Consider the following 20,334-nt stretch of genomic DNA (forward strand, 5'->3'; position numbering starts at 1 on the left):
ATTAATGGACACTTTTCTTTTTAAGCAGCACTTTCATTGCAGTAATGTTGTACCACTGCTTTATAAATGGGGCATTATAAACATTTGTATTAGTTGATGAGATCTTTCATGACATTGGGATGTTTAAAGTCCACTTAGCTTACATTTAACAGAAGAGTATGGGCTCTTTCACACGGTCCGCCTCCATAGGCGGATCCGTGCTGCTCAGCAGGGGATCTTAAACACAGATCCCCGCTGAGCAGGAAGGTGACATCTCCCTCTCCACTCTGTGTGCGGAGAGGGAGATGTCAGAGCCCCATGCATCTCTATGGGGGAATCGAATGAGAGCGGACCGCCTGTCCCGATCCAATCCCCTGGCCGGATGGAAAATAGGGTTTCCATCTGTCCGGATTTCATGGACAGGATCGGATGCGAATGGCAGCGGGTGTCAGCGGACATGTCTCCGCTGCCCCATATGGATAAATGGGGGATCAGATCCGCCTAAAAAAATCTGATCGGATCGCTCGTGTGAAAGGGGCTTATCGGTCTTGGTCAAAGATAGTTTTCCAGTTTCAGTAATTGACATAGGAAAAAAAAATTTCAAAAAATGTGTTGACCTGAGCAGGTCAGATATCTTGTGTAGTTCTCAGCTGGTATTGTTAAGCTGGATACACACTATACAACTTTTGTTGTTAGATTTCCTTTAGATTTACCTTTAACTATGTAGTGCAAGGGCCTGCCTGATTGCATACAAATTAAAAGTGTTTAGGTTTGACCTCATATTAGGAGGTTTTGGAAAATCTAAAGGAAAAAATCTAAAGACAATTGTATAGTGTGTATCCAGCTTTACAGTGATGCTGCTGCCAACAGACTTTGGCCAATTGCTGTTTACAAATTACTGTCTTAATCGTGTTCCTGTTTCAAAGACCTGCCCTTACTTTTAAGGTTCACCAGGATAGAGAATGAGAAAAAAATCTAATATTTTATGTTTGCTTCCAGCACTAGTGTAGAAGCGGTATCTTCCAACAGAGAGATTTGGATTTAGGACAGCTGTCATAGGTGGGATTTCCCTTCACTCTGGGTAAGGTTCTACTTACTTCCTATCATAACTATTGAACAGGAAGTGAAGGAAAATATCCAGCATGGGTGCCATAGACAAGATTAGAAATAAGACAGAGTATCCAACCCTTTTTTGCTCTGTCCAAAACTGAAAACAAAAATGTGTGCACTGTAATTCTATTTTAAGAAGTTGCCTGGTTAAAAAAAAAAAAACGGTTCATATCTTTAAAACCCTTTGTTCATATCTCTAAATTCTTTTCTTATTTTTGACTGTAAGGTGTTCTCACCCAAGGGCACCCTTTACTAGTTGAATTGATGGAACATCTTGCATATATTCTATTTGCACTGTTTGATAAGAACCTATGAGCAGTAGCTCATGTAGCTCAGCATAAAGCTTTAATTTAATATGTTGAAAAGCTCACGCTCGTCTGTTTTCATGCAACAAAACTCATGCATTTTGCAGCATATAAATCAATGTCTGCTAGAAATCCCATTCTTACCAATGAGGTTCACATCTGTGTTGTACAGTTTAATGCAAACAGAAAAAGTAAACTATATGTGCCAATTCAAATCTATTTGTATGTGTTACCACATATGCTGCAATCCAGCCAATATAATAAGCACCGTAAAAATATTGCCTTGGAAACAAACCAAATAATCCAGTATTCAAATAAAATTGTTATAATGGCTTATTTAAAATCAATTAATCACTTTTAAAATTTCTTGGTATCAGTCATTTGATTTGGAGAACACCTGCTCCATTGCTCAATTGCAACTATGCTTGCTTGCACATTTTTGCTAATTAGACACAAGCAAGGGTAACTTTTCTACAATTCTTTAAAAAAAATCTTGCTGTCAATCGTCAACATGTTCACAGAGTTTAATAGTTAGTTGGGTAATAAAAGACACAAGTCCATCTAGTTCAAACAATAGGGAAAAACAGACAAGCTGCTTATTGCCCAGCAAGAGTGGATACTTGCACATTGGGGTCGTTTACCTGAAGGAGAGGTGGATTTTTTTTTTTTTGCAAAGTGAATGTTCACATATGTCTCGTTTCCACTGAGCAGAACGGTTCGGGTTGGTACAGTTTGGAAGCGTTATAATGGTCCGGCCTTTTCAGGTGAGCGTTTCCACTGCAAGTCTGGACTATTATCTGGACTGAGCTTTTCGTTTGACGTGAGCATTGACGTTTTCCTGTCCGCCAATCAGTGGAATGTATCGTGTGACGCGAGTAGCTCCTAACTGTACCGTACCATTTCCTATGGCCCTACATCTGAAGGAGGACCAGGAATGGTGCAGTTTGGTTCGGTTGTATGGGCCACTTTCATAATGGAAAAAAAGCGTACCGTACCGAATCGACCCAAACCGATCCGCTCAGTGAAAACGAGGCATTAGTTTGCGAATCAGGTAAAGCTGTGTTCACTTCCATCACATAATTACCTGCAAGCAAACAAAAACCTGTTTTTCTTTTTACATTTATTTTGCATATTATTCAATATTTTAAACGAACATAGTGCCATTGTATTCACTAAGCTAATTAAACATTCATGTCTAAAAGTGAACATTATTATTTTTTAATCTAAATCTAGCTTGATAACTGTGAAGTAGATATTCTAGTTATCTGGCCACAGGTTCCTGTGTGCATGTTTGGAGGCGTATTGTGCCACATGAATATTAATGAAGTTTCTGTTAAATATACATTTTTTATTTTACAATACGTATGATCATAAATATATCATGGTTAGAGCATCAATAATTACACATGAGATACTTGCATTTAAATTTTACCTTATTATAATGATACTTTTATTCATCAAAAAATACATTCATTGGAAAAATACAAAAATCTAAGACACTGTAACACTGGCAAAATAATTTTATTCACTTCTGAATCACACCTCTTCCTGTGAAGTGAGAGGTTATAATTGGAAATAGGATTTTCCAACCATGAGGATGGATACTTGACTTTAGTGAATTTGCATATCCATGGCTCTGAGCCAAGAATACACATGCATATAGTATACACATATGTAAATCCTGGAAAGGCATCTTTGCTTCATCCTTAGGGATTGACGGTCCAAGGAACAAGCTTATGTTCATAGTAAATCCAGCCAAAAGTGTGAGAAGGTGTCAGGCACTAGAATATAAATTGTTTCCTCTTCCATTGGGGAAAACGGGAAATGTTTTCTTGTCTTTATTTAGAAATCATGTATAAATAAATAGAACCAACCAAAGGAAATCAAATTTGTGGACTGTGTGTACGAATTTATATGAAATGATAGTTGCGCGGCTATCATGGAAATCGAATAGCTTCATTTTTTATTGTAACCACTTAAGCCCAGGAGGATTTGGCTGCTAAAAGACCAGTGTTTTTTTTGCGATTTTTTTTTTTTACTACGTGACTTTAACGGACCATTGCGCGGTCGTGCAACGCTGTACCTAAACGAATTTGACGTCCTTTTTTTCCCACAAACAGAGCTTTCTTTTGGTGGTATTTGATCACCTGTGCGATTTTTTGATAATGCGTTATAAACAAAAAAAGAGCGTCAATTTTGCAAAAATAATATTTTTCACATTTTTTTATATGAAATTCCCCCCCAAAAAAATGTAAAAATCTAAATTTTTTAACATTTTCGGCCAATTTGTTTTACGCTACATATGTTTGGTAAAAAAAATCGCAAAAAGCGTATTTTGATTGGTTTGCGCAAAAGTTATCGCGTTTACTAACAAAGGGAAAGATTTTTGTCATTTTTGGTGTTTTTTTTAACGCGTAATGGCGGCGATCTGCGATTTTTTTTGCGGTATTGCGGCGGACAGATCGGACCCTTGACTGACATTTTTGACACTTTTGGGGTTACCAGTGACATTACTGCAGTAATCAGTGCTATACATATGCACTGTTACTGCAAAAATGACACTGGCAGGGAAGGGGTTAACTGTATTGGAGAGGGAGGGGTTAAGTGTGTCCTAGGGGCGTGTTTCTAACTGTAAAGGGACATGGCTATTGGTGTAAAAACAAAGATCAACGGTCCTACATAGTAGAACCGTCTGATCTTCATTTTTACACAGGGAAGAATGACAGACGGCTTGTTTACATAAGCCGTCCGCCTTTCTCCCTTCACCGGAGCGATCGTGAGTGACCGTTGGACGATCGGGTCCGCCGGTCACACGCACTGACTTGTCAGTGAACGAGCCGGGGCGGGCCCGCAATTGGCTCGCAAGTCAGTGACAGGCGAGTGACGTACCCCTACGTCACTCTGCCTGGCCGGGGCTGACCGCCGCAGTATATAGTCGTGCGGCGGTCGGCAACCGGTTAATGTATTTACAAGGGCTGAGGTTTTTTATTGTATTAAATTTTGCTGAATCTTTCACATTAGTCCTTGCACCCTGCCACTTATAACCTAAGTCCACTTCTACAGACATACCCACACAATTGGCAACTAAACAAACTCATGCAAAAGAATCGCTGGTTACAATTGTACCCAGGACCCCAGTGCCACAAAGCCATGGTGTTACCCTTATATATAAACTGTGGAATATTTTTTTAATGTCCTGTTTCTTATTTCACATAATTCTACCCTGGGGTGCCAAGAGTAAAGTGCGTTTTTGCATCTGTGATCAGTATTGCTTGAGGTCGGTTTATCTGTTTATGCAGAAGTCAGTGACACTCAGAGTTCATCTCAGGCAAGGGAAGGATTTAGGAGAGGGCCCTGACGTGGCCTTGATGTGCATCTTAAATCTACCATGTTTTTCTGTCACTTTCCTGCGCGTGCCGTACACTAAAATGATCTGACAATAACCTTGCTTGTCTAAGAAATTTATGTCAAGAGTATTTTCTGTGGAATGGTCTTGTGTTGTATTTGAAGGCAATCTTACACATAAAACAAACCCAGCTTGTATTAACAGAAACAATTCAAACAGAAGACTTTGGCATCCCTGCAATAACATTTTTCTTTGGCTTGTATTACCTCCCATCTTAGTAACTCCGATCTCTTTGCTGTCAGTAAAACTTCAGGTGGTGATAGTGTAGGCTTTCACTGGATCCCATTTATAATGCAGGAGAAGAAATGCATGACTGCTGTCATCCATAGTCACTAACTTTGCCAGATATCCTAGTTTGTGTGCATGCTTCCTTGTGTGCTCATAAAAAACTAGATAAGGTTATATAAAACAGTGATTGAATTGGCTTTACATTAAAAAGAAGTTGTATTGGTTGTGTGCGTATTTTGTGTCTTTGTTTATTAGGGTCAGGACAATAACATAGCATTTGTAGGAATGCATTTTATTTTTTTAGTCAGGAAAATATATTACCTAGCAATATTTTGTAGTGTTTGATACAGCCAACAGGTAGAGCTTTATGCTTCTTTTGACCTTTTTCCTAGCATCTATTTAGCAAGTTGCAAAAAGCATGTGTACAGAGCTCAGTAGCTCAAGCTAAATTTATGAGTGAAAGATGCAGAGGACTGAAACAGGTAAAGATTACACAGTGTTATCATAAATGACAAAGGATTCACAGATCACTACAGGTTAGCAGAAGAGATATGTTTATTTGTAAAGCAAAGCATGAGTATGTTCGTGTATGTGTATTTGTGTATAAGTAGATAACAAAAGGTGTAAAATATCAGTAAAATAACAATAAAAACATTTACAGAATTCCTATAGGTTACTGTTAATATGGTCATAGACAGCCTGATGAAACAAGGAGGGAAAGATCCAGACATGCAGGGCATACCAAGGGGATTCTAGTAAGCATCAACATTATTTAAGAAAAAATCCATCTTACTAGGCAGTTTGTTTTAGGTGCACACATGGGGGTTCCTCCACCCCAAACTCGCTCATCCATGTCTTTATGGACCCTGCTTTGTGCACTGGTCCAAACCATTTTGGTGGAGGGGGGGGGGTTATGGTGTGGGGTTGTTTTTCAGGGGTTGGGCTTGGCCCCTTAGTTCCAGTGAAGGGAACTCTTAGCATACCAAGACATTTTGGACAATTTCATGCTTTGTGGAAACAGTTTGGGGATGGCCCCTTCTTGTTCCAACATGACTGCGCACCAGTGCACAAAGCAAGGTCCATAAAAACATGGATGTGCGAGTTTGGGGTAGAGGAACTTGACTGGCCTGCACCTCATCCCGATAGAACACCTTTGGGATTAATTAGAGTGGAGACTGCGAGCCAGACCTTCTTGTCCACCATCAGTGCCTGACCTTACAAATGCGCTTCTGGAAGATTGGTCAAACATTCCCATAGACACACTCCTAAACCTTGTGGACAGCTTTCTCAGAAGAGTTGAAGCTGTAATAGCTGCAAAGGGTGGGCCAACTTAATATTGAACCCTGTGGACTAAGACTGGGATGTCATTAAAGTTTATGTGCGTGTAAAGGCAGGCGCTACAATACTTTTGGTACTATAGTGTATCTTGCTTTGAAAGAAAAGGTTTGTTGTATGACCTATAAACCAAGGCTACATTTTACATCCTGTTTAGCTCTGTCTTTAAATGTCCCTGATTTAGGGGCTATTTGTGCCATCAAATCCATGACTTATATATTATATTCAGTTATTATCAGTCGTTAATGCTCTCTGGCCTGTAAATTAGCATTTAAGAAACTGTATCACTGCTAAATAGATGGGAGAAAGCGTATTGATTGCTTTGTCCACATGAGGGAAGAATGACAAATCATACATATGTATATACATAATATACAAAATCAAATACTACACTAATCAAGCTGACATCCTCCTCCTTATCTATAAATACCCATTTGGCTGGACCCATTTTGGAAAGTGTGACTTCTTCTCTTTTCTTCTTTCATATCCTTTTGTAGCATTTGCAGTCTTTCTTTTTGCACGTGAAATTTTGTCACTTAGAATGCCCAACAGTGCAAAGTCCAAAGCTAAACATGATCCTTTTTTCATTCGTGTTGCACTTTTTAATGATTCTATTGGGCCCTGTTTTACAGTTCTACAACGTACAATATATAGGCTTAGTCAGTGTAGAAAAGAACAGTGCAATGTTGTGCACACCTACAACAACAAACCCAAAATTCTGTATAATGATCTTTAATTCAGCTTAATTCAAATTGGTTGTATCTGATTGTTGTGGGTTACTGCACCTAAGTTTTATCTCTTAACTTCCTATTACAGTGAGCATTTCCATTCCTCAAGCATGTAACAGCAGCGTCTTTAGAACCTGCTCCATCAGTTGTTTCAAACAAAAGCTGTTGCCCCCCAAATGTACTGCCTAAACAGACTATAACAGAGTGTTAATATGCAAATCCCAACTTGTCAAACATAAACAGCTAAGCCCTTGTTTCCACCTGTTAGGAGTCCCCCTTGTTCTGACATAGGCAGAGAACATAACTAAAGGATGAGCAAGGTTTCTCTAATCAGTAGAAAAGAATGGGTTGCTTTAAAGTAAATGTAAAATCTTGTTTTTTTTCTAATAAATTAACAAACATGTCATACTTACCTGCTCTGTGTAATGGTTTAGCACAGGGCAGCCTGGATACTCCGCTATTCGGGTCCCTGGCTGGAGCTCCTGGCTTCTCCCTCCTGCTGAGCGCCCCCAAAGCAAGCAGCTTGCTCTGGGGGCATCCGAGCTGCAGCTCTGTGTGTCCATTCAGACACAGAGCTGCCGTTTGGCACTGCCCCCTCTCTCTCTCCTGATTGGCTAACTGAGTTTGATTGACAGCAGCAAGAGCCAATCAGAAGAGAGAGTCCTGGATTGCTGAGGCATCTGTGGACATTAATGGATAGAGATGGGGCACATGTAAGTATTAGAGGGGCTGAGGGGGGCTGCTGCACACAGAAGGCGTCTTATCTTAATGCATAGAATGCATATACACAACAAAAAAAAGAAATTCTGACTTTACAATGTCTTTAAGCACATATAAATACAGTTGCTTGTAAGCCATAGAAAGGCCCAAACACAAAGTGGCTATCATGGCAGATTGGTAGTTTTAGGTCTAATCTAAACATGATCAGGCTATTAAAGACTATACAGTGTACAGTCAAGTCTGTTAAAAATCAAACTACCCAAATAAGAACAAGTTGGATTGGTCAGTATGATCTGAAAGCAGAACTAACCACTTCTCTCCTTTACAGCCAAGCTGCCATCTGTTGATTTGCAGTGGCCATGGTGCTGCTCGTGCAATCAGTTATGACACCAGTCATTTGATGGTTTGACAGTTTGGTTGAAAGCACAACCAACCACAACAGTTATCATTCATGGCATGCCTTCAATATAACTGTTTGAGGAATCTGTTAAATTTATGGGTTTAGTTCCACTGTAACATGTTAAAGTAGTTATAAATCCTTACATATACCCAGTGAAGTGACTGGCCTCGGGTGATACACAGAGATGAAACAAATCCTCCTACATAAGTTGTAACTATTTATCTGCAGTCTTCTCTTCTCTACATCCATTTAAAGTGCTGAATTTTTAAAGCTTGTCTGAAAGTTCAGAAAAAAGGGGGCGGGGAGCTGAGGTTACACTCTGCAGAGCTCAGTAAGGAGAGTTCTGTGAGCTGATTGAAGGAAACATACGCCCCCCTTCACACAGCACACAGGAGCAGAGCTGAGGCTGTCAATCAGCTGGAGGTCCCTCCTCTGTCACCATTTTTCTCTTGGTGTCAGGAAAACATGTAGATAGCGGAAGATGAAGCAGCAGACAGAAATGACACTTAGTGCTCTTAAATGAAACAAGTAATTACTATATAGCAATATGCTTTGTTTACATTTTATGTCTGAGGTTTACAACGACTTTAAATCTCATCAGTTGCCCGTACTTTATCTCACTGCGTCTCAATATATACCATTCATTGTTGTAAAATATTTTTTTTACAAGGCTTGCAATCAATCAAACTCAGTTGGAAAATCTGCAATTAATTGATTAATCAGTGATGATCATTTATGATGATTAGAAACAATGGTCAATTGTTGCAAGCTATTCTCAAATGAGACACAACAATTGTAATAAATTATTGCTGAGTCTCTGTTGAGGAGATTCAGCCTCACTTTCTCTCCTGATGATTAATGGCACTAGGACAGAAAATGACAGGACATTTACAATTCTTACGTAAATAGGAACTGAGGTGTAGTCTCCCAACATTGATACGTATTCTGGGGACAGCTGTAAAGGTGGGACTTTTCTACACTTTAGGGAGATTTCCTCACATTTCCTGTTGTGTCTTCTGGGTAGGAAGGGAGGGGAATCCTCCCAATGAGAACACCAATCAAAACCTGACAGTAACCCAGTATAAACTCTTAGTTGCTGTATGAAAAAATAGAAAAAAATAATAATAATTCCACTGTAAACCAAGCAGATCAGCCAGTGTGTGACAGTACAGTCTGACGGTACATAGTGTTATTTATGTTTGCTGACTGTAGAAGACTGGCAGATTTTTCATTCCTAGCTGACAAGAAGTGCTCCCCTGGGGTCAAAATTAATTCCATATTATTCATATAGTATGTCTTTCTATTTCTTTGCAGGAGCTTTGCCGTCAGCGGATGTCTGTCAAGACTTCAGATCGACCAGAGCCACTGCACAGTTCTCGTATTAATAGCATCTCATCCCAATTCAGTGATGGGCCTATGGCCAGCCCCACTGCAAGGAGTAGCACATCCTCCTGGAGTGAGGAACCCGTCCAGTCAAATATGGACATCTCCACCGGTCACATGATACTGGTAAGAGCTTTTATTTCATGAGTCAGGAAACATTGTTTTTTTTTTTGTTTTTTTATATATAAAGTTTATTCATTTTCACATGTACAAAATACCAATATTCATAAGGCTTTTTTTTTTTTTTTAATTGGAATGGTTTTCACTGCAAATGTTGACACGATTAGAAAAAGAGAAGATAAAACTGTAACAATTTAATTCCCCAAGCTGATATACAGTATCTCACAAAAGTGAGTACACCCCTCACATTTTTGTAAATATTTTATTATATCTTTTCATGTGAAGAAATGACACTTTGCTACAATGTAGTAGTGAGTGTACAGCTTCTATAACAGTGAGAATTTGCTGTCCCCTCAAAATAACTCAACACACAGCCATTAGAGTCTAAACCGCTGGCAACAACAGTGAGTACCCCCCTAAGTGAAAATGTTGAAATTAGCCATTTTCCTTCCCCGGTGTCATGTGACTCGTTAGTGTTACAAGGTCTCAGGTGTCAATGGGGAGCAGGTGTGTTAAATTTAGGGTTATCACTCTCACTCTCTCATACTGGTCACTGGAAGTTCAACATGACACCTCATGGCAAAGAACTCTCTGAGGATCTGAAAAAAAGAATTGTTGCTCTAAATAAAGATGGCCTAGGCTATAAGAAGATTGCCAAGACCTTGAAACTGAGCTGCAGCACGGTGGCCAAGACCATACAGCGGTTTAACAAGACAGGTTCTACTCATAACAGGCCTCACCATGGTTGACCAAAGAAGTTGAGTGCAGGTGCTCAGCGTCATATCCAGAGGTTGTCTTTTGGAAATAGACGTATGAGTGCTGGCAGCATTGCTGCAGAGGTTGAAGGAGTGGGTGGTCAGCCTTTCAGTGCTCAGACCATACGCTGCACACTGCATCAAATTGGTCTGCATGGCTGTGGCCCTAGAAGGAAGCCTCTTCTAAAGATCATGCACTAGAAAGCCTGCAAACAGTTTGTCGAAGACAAGTAGACTAAGGACATGGATTACTGGAGCCATGTCCTGTGGTCTGATGAGACCAAGATAAACTTATTTGGTTCAGATGGTGTCAAGCGTGTGTGGCGGCAACCAGGTGAGGAGTACAAAGACAAGTGTGTCTTGCCTACAGTCAAGCACTGTAGGTACTGGGGAGCTACTGTTCTTAGGGAACCATGAATGCCAACATGTACTGTGACATACTGAAGCAGAGCATGATCCCCTCCCTTCAGAGACTGGGCCACAGAGCAGTATTCCAACATGACAACAACCCCAAACACAACTCCAAGATGACCACTGCCTTGCTAAAGAAGCTGAGGGTAATGGTGATGAACTGGCCAAGCATTTCTAAAGACCTAAACCCTATTGAGCATCTGTGGGGTAGCCTCAAATGGAAGGGGGAGGAGCGCAAGGTCTCCAACATCCACCAGTTCCCTGGTGTCGTCATGGAGGAGTGGAAAAGGACTCCAGTGGCAACCTGTGAAGCTCTGGTGAACTCCATGCCCAAGAGGGTTAAGGCAGTGCTGGAAAATAATGGTGACCACACAAAATATTGACACTTTGGGCTCAATTTAGACATTTTCACTTAGGGGTGTACTCACTTTTGTTACCAGCGGTTTAGACATTAATGGCCATGTGTTGAGTTATTTGGAGGGAACAGCAAATTTCCACTGTTATACAAGCTGTACACTCACTACTTTACATTTTAGCAAAGTTTCATTTCTTCAGTGTTGTCACATGAAAAGATATAATAAAATATTTACAGAAATGTGAGAGGGGTACTCACTTTTGTAAAATACTGTATATGGCCCAATTCACTAAAGGCTAAATTGAGTCCCATTTAGGTCTGTTTTTTCATCCTAACATTTTTTTTTATTATAAAGCTCAGATAAACTTCAGCCACATAATAGTGTAATGGTCAGGCTGCATATTTTGTAGAGTAATAAATGTGCTTTTTTTTTTTTGTACTTTATGTTGCAGTAATGTTTACAACACTCTTTGCTGTAGCATTCTGGAGTGTCAGACTGCTGTTTTCACATACATTGCAGTGACCTGGCTCTCCAGTGATCCCTCACTTGCCGTGAATATTTTTCTAGTCAACAGTACTGCCCAAGGAAAAATAGTGCTGATGATTAGAGCTCTGAGTGTGCAGGGATGAGAATCAGACTGCTGGAGAGCTGGTCTGATTGTCCAGAGTGCTGCAGCTAAAATGAAGTACAAAACACAAAAGCAGAAGCATATTTCTATTGCATGTGCATCCTCACTGCATTCCAGTAATGGCTTTGGTTTAACTGAGATTTACCTGGATTCACTAAAGTTTAAAGGATAAGTTCACCTTTAGTAACATGTTACATCCATATTTAGGGTGTAACATGTAACATGGCACTAAATCATCTGTCTTAACCCCCACCTGATCCCCAATTGTCACAGTGGGCGGAGGATCCTCCCCCTGCACCTGCTTCGCCCACATGACCATGCCATTCATTTACAGAATTCTGTAAATGAATGAATTACAACTACTGTCTGCCTTTGTGGCTGACAGCTTGTAGTTCTCAATGAACTACAAGGGCTCTGGCGAGCACTCTGGTAGTTCATTGATCATTCTGCAGCTCACTAACTGCCTGCCTGTATCGGGGGTATGAGCAGACAGCTCTGCTGACAGCCTGCAGGAGCCTGGTATTGCACCCACGATCTGCTGATCACAGGTGCAATGCTTTACAAGCTCCTAAGAAAAAAAATACTAAATGCTCTTTTTTTTTATCTGCAAAAAATGCCTTTTTTTAGAAAGTGAACTTAGCCTTTAAGCAATCCAATAACAAAATGTATACACACTGTATAAGCCAGGAAGGTGCTCAAGAAACCCTGACACCCATATCTGCCTCATGATAATGTTCCAGATTGAATGTATCAAAAACCTTTCATTTTTATTTTTATTTTTTTAGTTTTGCTGCACTTTTCTGATGGTGTTCAGGAAACGACATTACAATCACAAGGACATACATTCTGGAGTCACTTGACATTACACAGTCAATCACACTTAGTGGACATTCTAGAGTACTCACAAGTGAAAGCATATGCAGCACTTGTGTCTTTAGCATCTCCCCTTTCGTCTCTCCTCTACATCTCCTGGTTACCCTCCAGGGAAGCAGTCTTACACAGTCGCACACAGTCTCCAGCCTGGCATAAAAAGGCCTTTTCCAATATGCCCTGACCCTCCACCTCCATAAGGGACAGAATGACTACAGCTGACTCCTCATACTTACAGGTTCATTCCACCCGTCCTCCTGTTGTGCTGGTTACATTCTTACGGGTGTGGGGTCTTTGCCTCCCATGCCCCAAGAGAGAGTGTGCCCCTCCCTACCTGACTTATATATGGAAACTGACTCACCCTGACAGCACTGCAGGAGAGCTCTGCTAAAAGGGGCCTAGCACCTGAAGACACTGTCTGGTACAAAGCCCCCTAGTGGCAAAGTAGCTAACTGCACCTGCCTGCAAGTGTGCATTATAAGCTTGGGAAGCATGGCCATAGTGTATAACTGTTTGGTAGGTTTATTTGCGCATAAAGGTAAAATTAAACTTACAAAATAGTAAATAGTCATAGGCTGACGTCGTCTCCCTTTGACGACGTCAGCCTATGACGAAACGCGTCGGGCGGAGCTTACGCGACACACGCCAAACGAGGAGGAGACGCTGCGGCCATTTTGTTGGTGGGTCACGGTGGTAACCGATCATTATGAGAGGAAACATACCACGCTCCATTTGACCTGCTATTTTGTAAGTTTAATTTTACCTTTATGCGCAAATAAACCTACCAAACAGTTATACACTATGTGGAGTGCTCTGTTTTATATCTTTTGAGCCTACATTTGGTGGAGAAGGTGATCGTATGCCATTCATTTGGGAGGAGAGGAGGACCCTATCTTAGTTTGATTTGTATGCTGCATATGACCTTTGTAGTGAGGGTCATATATTTCTGGTAAGAGACAGTGTGAGCTGATCCTTGGTGGTGGTTCTCTGGGCTTACGGACTTTTCACCTTTGTTTATATTGAACACATATGGACTGTGGTTTCCCTTTACAATATATGGATATTCTATGAGAGCAGTGTTCCAGATTAGCGCCACATTTCTATTACTGTCTATTGATCCAATTTTATTTGGGATTTGTGTTGGCTGCTTTTCGCCCTGTATTTATTTTATTCATATGTGGTAGTAGCGCAGCAATACTGTGATATATTTCCTATGTTTGCAATCGTACTATTTAAAAAATAAATAAAAATTATTATATTTGAATTTTGTAAGATGTAGTTGGCAAACAGTATTAAAAATTCCACATAGTAGAATGAATACAAAATATCAAAATACAGTATATATAAACGTGTTTGGGTTATACATGCAGAGATCATATATACACTATATTGTCAAAAGTTCTGTTTTAAAGTGGACCTTTTATTAAAAAAAAAATTAGAAAACAGAATATAATCCTTGTGCTTAGGTGATGCTAATTTTGTATATGTATGATTGTTTAAAAAAAAAAAAAAGAAAAAAAAAAAGATAAACTTTGCATTACTCACAGGTGTTAAGTAACAATGCTGCTAAAAGCAAAAGTGGTATTATTCCTATTCTCACCCTGAGTTCTACTTTGCTGGAATTTTTGAATTTTTTTTCATCATATTCAACTGTTTTTTGTTTTATTATTATGTAAAGGGATTTATAATGCTCCGTATGTTAAAACAAAAAGTGTCAGTTTGGTGTTTATTTGTACCTTATTTTCCTGTACTGCTCCAACATCCTTATATGGACATATTTGAGTTGTGTGATATTTTCTTCTCTGCAGTTTCTGTAGCATAAATATACTGTATCTGTGATGTGTGTAAAAATAGGCACCGTTTCATAACAGTGCTCGTTTTAAGGTTATGTTTAAACATGGATGGAGTTCAATGAATTTTTAATGGCCTTTTCCCATTAGGTAGCTGCAGACTGTTTTCACATTATATTTCCTCTTGTTTCACATGAGTGATTTTGTGGCTTGACCAGATTGCATGTGTTGTTATTGTGTAGTAATTGTTCATTTCACACAAACGATTGTTGGAGCAGAAATTAGAGCTCCCAAGTTCAGGACAGAAATATTGTGCTGGAGTTGTTATTGCAGACAGCAGTTCCTGGAAGACCTATAAAGTTCTGTAAGGGCTCCGATGCTCCATTGTGTTATGTCTATATTAAGTTCTGTCTAGTCTTTAAACGAACTACTAGAGCTAAGCATGAAAGCAACTTTTTATGCCTTAAAGAGAAACTACCCTTTCAAAAATATTTGAGTATAAGATTAAAAGCTGTGTTTCAGTACCTGCAGCTGTTGAGCATTGTACCCTGAGCACAATGGATGTGCTGAGATAGCATAATAAAGATCAGTACAAAGTTCACTGTAGATAGGCATTGAAGCTTAAAGTCGTTCTAAAGGCATATGTTTTTGTATCTTATATGCATACATTAAGATAAAAAAAACCTTCTGTGTGCAGCAGCCCCCCCCCCCTCAGCCTCCCTAATACTTACCTGAGACCCATCTCGATCCAGCAATGTTGCATGAAAGACTCGGCTGTCTTCTACTCTCCCTCCTCATTGGCTGAGACAGCAGCAGATGCGATTGGCTCCCGGTGCTATTACTCAAAGTCAATCAGCCAATCAGGAGAGAGAGGGGGTGGGGCTGGGTCGCAACTCTGTGTCTGAATTGACACACAGAGCTTCGGCTTGGCTCAGATGCCCCCATGGCAAGCTGCTTGCTGTGGAGATACTCGACAGGAGGGAGGGGCCAGGAGCACTGGCGAGGGACCCAAGAAGAGGAGGATCTGGGCTGCTTTGTGCAAATCCACTGCACAGAACAGGTAAGTACAACATGTTTGGTATTTTTAAACAAAAAAACTGAGACTTTAGTATCACTTCAATAATGTGGTAATTGAAATTCTCCCAGTTTTAATGGCGGTCATAGTCGAATTGACCATTGACCTTGACATAGTTAAATAGTACAAGGGTGCAGGGACTAATTACTGTTGCTGTTTGCAGTCTCCCTGCCATTGATCTTTACTCCATTACTAGCTTACAGTGCCTTTTTTGGCACTTGAGTAGGGTGGCCATGTTGCTTCCTGTAAAAACGACCTCCTGATGGCTGGTGAGGTGATGATCAAAAAGCAGAAGGAGAGGAGGAAGAAGATCAACGGAATAAAGTAGAAGCAGGAAGCAGATCTTTACTTTGCAGATCTTCAGGTACAGCTCCTCTCCAGAAAACCCTGAAAATAACAGTAAACAGTACAGCACTGACATCACCAAATCTCATGCCAAATCTTGTGGGACTAAAGCTTGCCATAGAGATTTTTTTTATTTTTTTTTATTTTTTTTTATTTTTTATTTTATTCAGTCAGCAGGCCGAACAAATAAAAAAGACAGATTCCTCCATCCACACAACTGAGGTGGATGAAAGGAAACACCCCCAAGGGACTTTGTATTCTGACAGGGGGGATGCACATCTGTCCGAATACACTAACCAGTGGCTGCAGCCATTTAGTGAGAATCATTTCCCAATATGTACCTTTGCAGAAGTTGATCAAACGATCAACTTCTGGCAAGCAGGGATGACCACACACTGACTGACATTTGGCCAGTCCCTGTTGACCCGGCTGAATTTCAATTAGTGTATGGTCAACATAACGCTCAGAGGCAGCAGTACAGATTTCACACTGCGGGTTTACAGTTATGAGGCTATAGAACAGGAGTTCATTGGTCATTATCACATGTCAGTATCTACAATGCTATATTTCAAGAGGAATTCTAGATAAAAGTTAGGATGTTAAGGGTGCCATATAGGCACAATTATTTATTTTATGTTTGTGTTTATGACTGGCAATTTTTACTAGGCCCATCAAACCATATAGAGGCATTTGTTAGGCTACCCTAAAGACTCAAAGTAAAAATTAGTGTCCTTTTAGCCTTCAAACAGGTGCTCAGTAGGAAAAAGCAGCAGGGTCAACCTTTTGATGGACTTTTTGCTGCACATATGTCCCTTCAACTTTCTGAGGAACTGGGATAGGGAATGGGGAACATGTAACTTACTGCACAACCTCACCTTCTTATATAATGGAATTGGGGATTTTTCAAAAAAGGAAGGCAATCTAGGGTGACAACGCTGCTCCTCCATAGATACAGTCAGGGCTGCTGTTAAAAATCACAGGGCCCCATACAGCCTACCTGTCAGCCCCCCCCCCCCCCCCCCCCAAAAGTGACTAAGGACATAGATTTATTAGTCCCTTTCTTTGCAGCTTTAGCAGCACAGATTAATGAATAAGAAATGCTCTGAGGCTTCCTGCTCATTCACAAACTGACGCATAGTAAACACAGGATGGAGGATGGACACAGGAGTGATTGGTACCAATTGTTCACTGTGTTCATTAAGGAGAGGAAGGGGCCAGTAAATGACATATTTACTGGCCCCTTTCACCACTCTCTATATTGAAACGTCTCCCTTTGTGCCCACAGTAGCTGTCGGCGGGAGAGGAGGGGGGGGAAGCCAGAAGAGCTGCGGGGAAAGGGGCAAATGGGGGGCCAGGACAAGGTTTCAGGGGGAAGCAGAAGAAATGGCTGTAATAAGACAGTAATGCCGGCCCCTTTTCACCAGGTGGCTGGGCCCCCCTTTTGAACTAATGGTGCCTGGGCCCAGTACAGGATGGCTGGCTGTACTGCCTTATCAGTGGCCCTGGATACAGTACAGTGAATGAGCGTTGTCACCCTAGGAGAGGAAGTGTGTTACTGATAGGAAAAAGCTTTACAAAAGGAAACTAATGCAATCGCCTTATCTAAGGACTAATAAGCTGCAATAGGTTACATTTTTTTGGGGGAGTCTAGAAAAGCTTTATGTATACAATCCGCCAGTGAACTTTACATACCCAGAAAATGAATAAGCTGCAGGCTTTAGATCAGCGACAGAGTCCTTTATCAGAAGAGTTGCTGGAAAACCTTTAATCATACTTCTTAGACTCTGTAGGTTTTTTGTGGCATATAGGCTTTACGCAAATTTAATTCAGCTTCATATTTTTTTCATTTAGAAACATTTGGCTACAGTACAAGAGATTCTCATTCGTATATAAATAAACATTATATTTATCTTCTCATTTATGCCGGAGTAGTTTTGTTTTCCAGCAGATTCTTCAATGACCTTTACAGGAAATATATTTATCTCCTCTGTAAACAGCTGGCAACATTAAAGGTTTTAGCTTGAAAGCATTTTAGTTTTGTTCGCAGATTTTAAATTGTGCATTTTAACATTAGCTTATTACAGGCTCACACAGTGTCAGTAAATCTCTACTCATGTGTCCATGCTGAGTGTCCAGCATGGGAGCCAGCTTTGGAGAGGTAAAGGTAAACCTCATATTACTGCATAGGATAACTTTTACCTAAATAATGATGCCCTGTGAGAGAACACTATTTGAGCTGTATTTGTCATCTCTAAATCGGTAAAAATAAACTGCATATGGGAAATAGATTCCTATGAAAGTGGACCTGTTGCTGTATAATACAGCAGAGATTAAGGGTTCTCATTTTATCCAAGTCATAGAGTAGCTAGTAGTTTTTAGTCACATTCAACTAAACTTGTTCTGTAATGTTGATGTTTCTTAGCTTCTCAAAGCCATTTCTTCCGCTCTTCTGAGTACCCCAGGATTTATATTCACACAAGTAGCACACCTTAATCCAATTACCGTGGAATGTGTCCAAGAACAGGATGGGAGGTTTTGAGTTGGGGAACCACCCTGTTTTAGATACTTTAAACAAATTTCCACTTTTGCCATCAAATTTGAGAAAACTTTATTATATGTTTGTTATGCATAGACATTTTTTCAAAATAAAATACCGTATTTCTTACCTTTTAGATGTTTCGCCATAGGAGGTGTCATGGCTGACTCCAAGTTTTTTTTTTAAATGTTAGAGTAAGCCTCTCCTAAGTCTGTCCTCATTAAAAAAAAAACAATGCAAGAAGGCCAGCCTGTACACCTATAACCCTTTTTTAGGACAGACAGTGTTCACATCTAATATGAAGTAAGAAATGAGTCAGCACTAGAGAAGATCGTGGCAGCTCGCAAAAAAGTATATGAAAAAAACGCGTTTGAAAAATTGCTGTTCAAATACAGTGTGACATAAAAAGTTACTATTACTGCCATTTTATTCCCTAGGGTCTCTGCTAAAAAAGAAACATATATAATGTTTGGGGGTTCTGAGTAATTTTCTAGCAAAAAAATTATGTTTTTTTTTTTTACATGTAGGAGCGGAGTGCCAGAATTGGCCCGGTATGGAAGTGGTTAATATTTTTCATTTCTTTATGTTTTCCTGGGTGTATCCATAGTAGGTGGCATAGTACATGCTTCCTGTGCCCTGAAACCTATATTGCAGAGGAATTTTAGAACTCATTAAAGTTGGTAAAACTGTTAGCTTTTTTTTTTCTGGCAAGTGTTAAAACTCTCATTGCTGTGTTAGGGTAGATGAACACTCTCCCAATCCACCCTAAACAGAGAAATCAATTTTGAATAAAGTTGTTCGGTAAGCTGCAATTTGTTTAATGTAAACTTGTGGCCAGGGTGTGAGCAGGTCAAATATTCACATTTTCCTAAGCAGTAAATGTTCTTTAAAACATACCCTCGCTGACTTCTGTAGCTGTAGGCACTGTAGAGCAATTAATTTTCAAAGTTTATAACAAAGGTACTGAAAGCAACTCAATTCCTTTTGCTACCTCTTGGCAGCATGCTAGTCTTCTAATGCAAACAGCAAGTGCTGTTTAGAAATTGACTGCAACCTGACTTCAGAGATTCTGTTTTGTTTTTTGAGGATAAATTACTTTACAGTTCCTGTAGCTGCAGAGATCAGTGAGGTTTTTGTAAAGCTCATTTAATGCTTAGTAAGGATAATGACATACTTGGATTTCCATAGTCTGGCCACAGGTTCACTTTAAACATTCTGAACCATCTCCAACCGATGTAGTTTATTCTCAAGGAGGTAATAATAGAGGAAGTTGCAGTAATACAATCTGAATGAAAGAAAAGGATGGACTAATTTTGACATAAGCTTTGCTGGAATCAGATGTTTGATTACTGTAATATTCCTAAGGTAGTGGAAAGAGGACCTGATGGCTATTGATACCTGTTATATAGTCGATAGATCAATGTCTAAAATCATGCCCAGTTAAAGAAATGTATCTCATAACAATGAGAACTAAAGGGTGTTTTTAAAATGTTAAAATCTGGGTTGTTTAAAAAAAAAAACACAAAAAAAAATTATATATTTATAGTTCATTTTAAAGCACTTTGTTTACAACTACCTTTCATCCCCTAGTTGGACAGGGGAAGCACAATGGCTCCGCGGGAGAGATCCCCTGTAGGCACTGTCTGTAGTGATGGGGGAATCGAGCAAGTTTCTTTACAGGAAAGAAATTTGCTCCATCTATGGCTGGCCTTAGTTAGCTTATGACTGAACTTTCACTTTAATCATCACAGCCCCCTTTTAACTGCTTGTCGGATTACTTTTACAGACATTTGAAAAGGTATTTTATTAGGAGAACTGTCTGAGGGCACTGGACAATCATATACTACAGACATT

At 39.9% G+C, this 20,334-nt stretch overlaps 1 protein-coding gene across 1 annotated transcript in view; it reads left to right on the forward strand.

The window, feature by feature from the left end:
• The window catches only part of PTPRN2 (protein tyrosine phosphatase receptor type N2), a 1,352,613-nt gene that overhangs the window by 1,213,555 nt on the left and 118,724 nt on the right, over window positions 1-20,334 (forward strand). Inside the window, exon 14 of the mRNA XM_082258395.1 lies at window positions 9,526-9,720. Within this exon, the coding sequence (XP_082114521.1) occupies window positions 9,526-9,720 (195 nt within the window). The remainder of the gene's footprint in view (window positions 1-9,525; window positions 9,721-20,334) is intronic.

The sequence above is a fragment of the Pelophylax lessonae genome (assembly GCF_965119305.1).
Source record: "Pelophylax lessonae genome assembly, chromosome: 5".
Taxonomy (NCBI): Eukaryota; Metazoa; Chordata; class Amphibia; order Anura; family Ranidae; genus Pelophylax; species Pelophylax lessonae.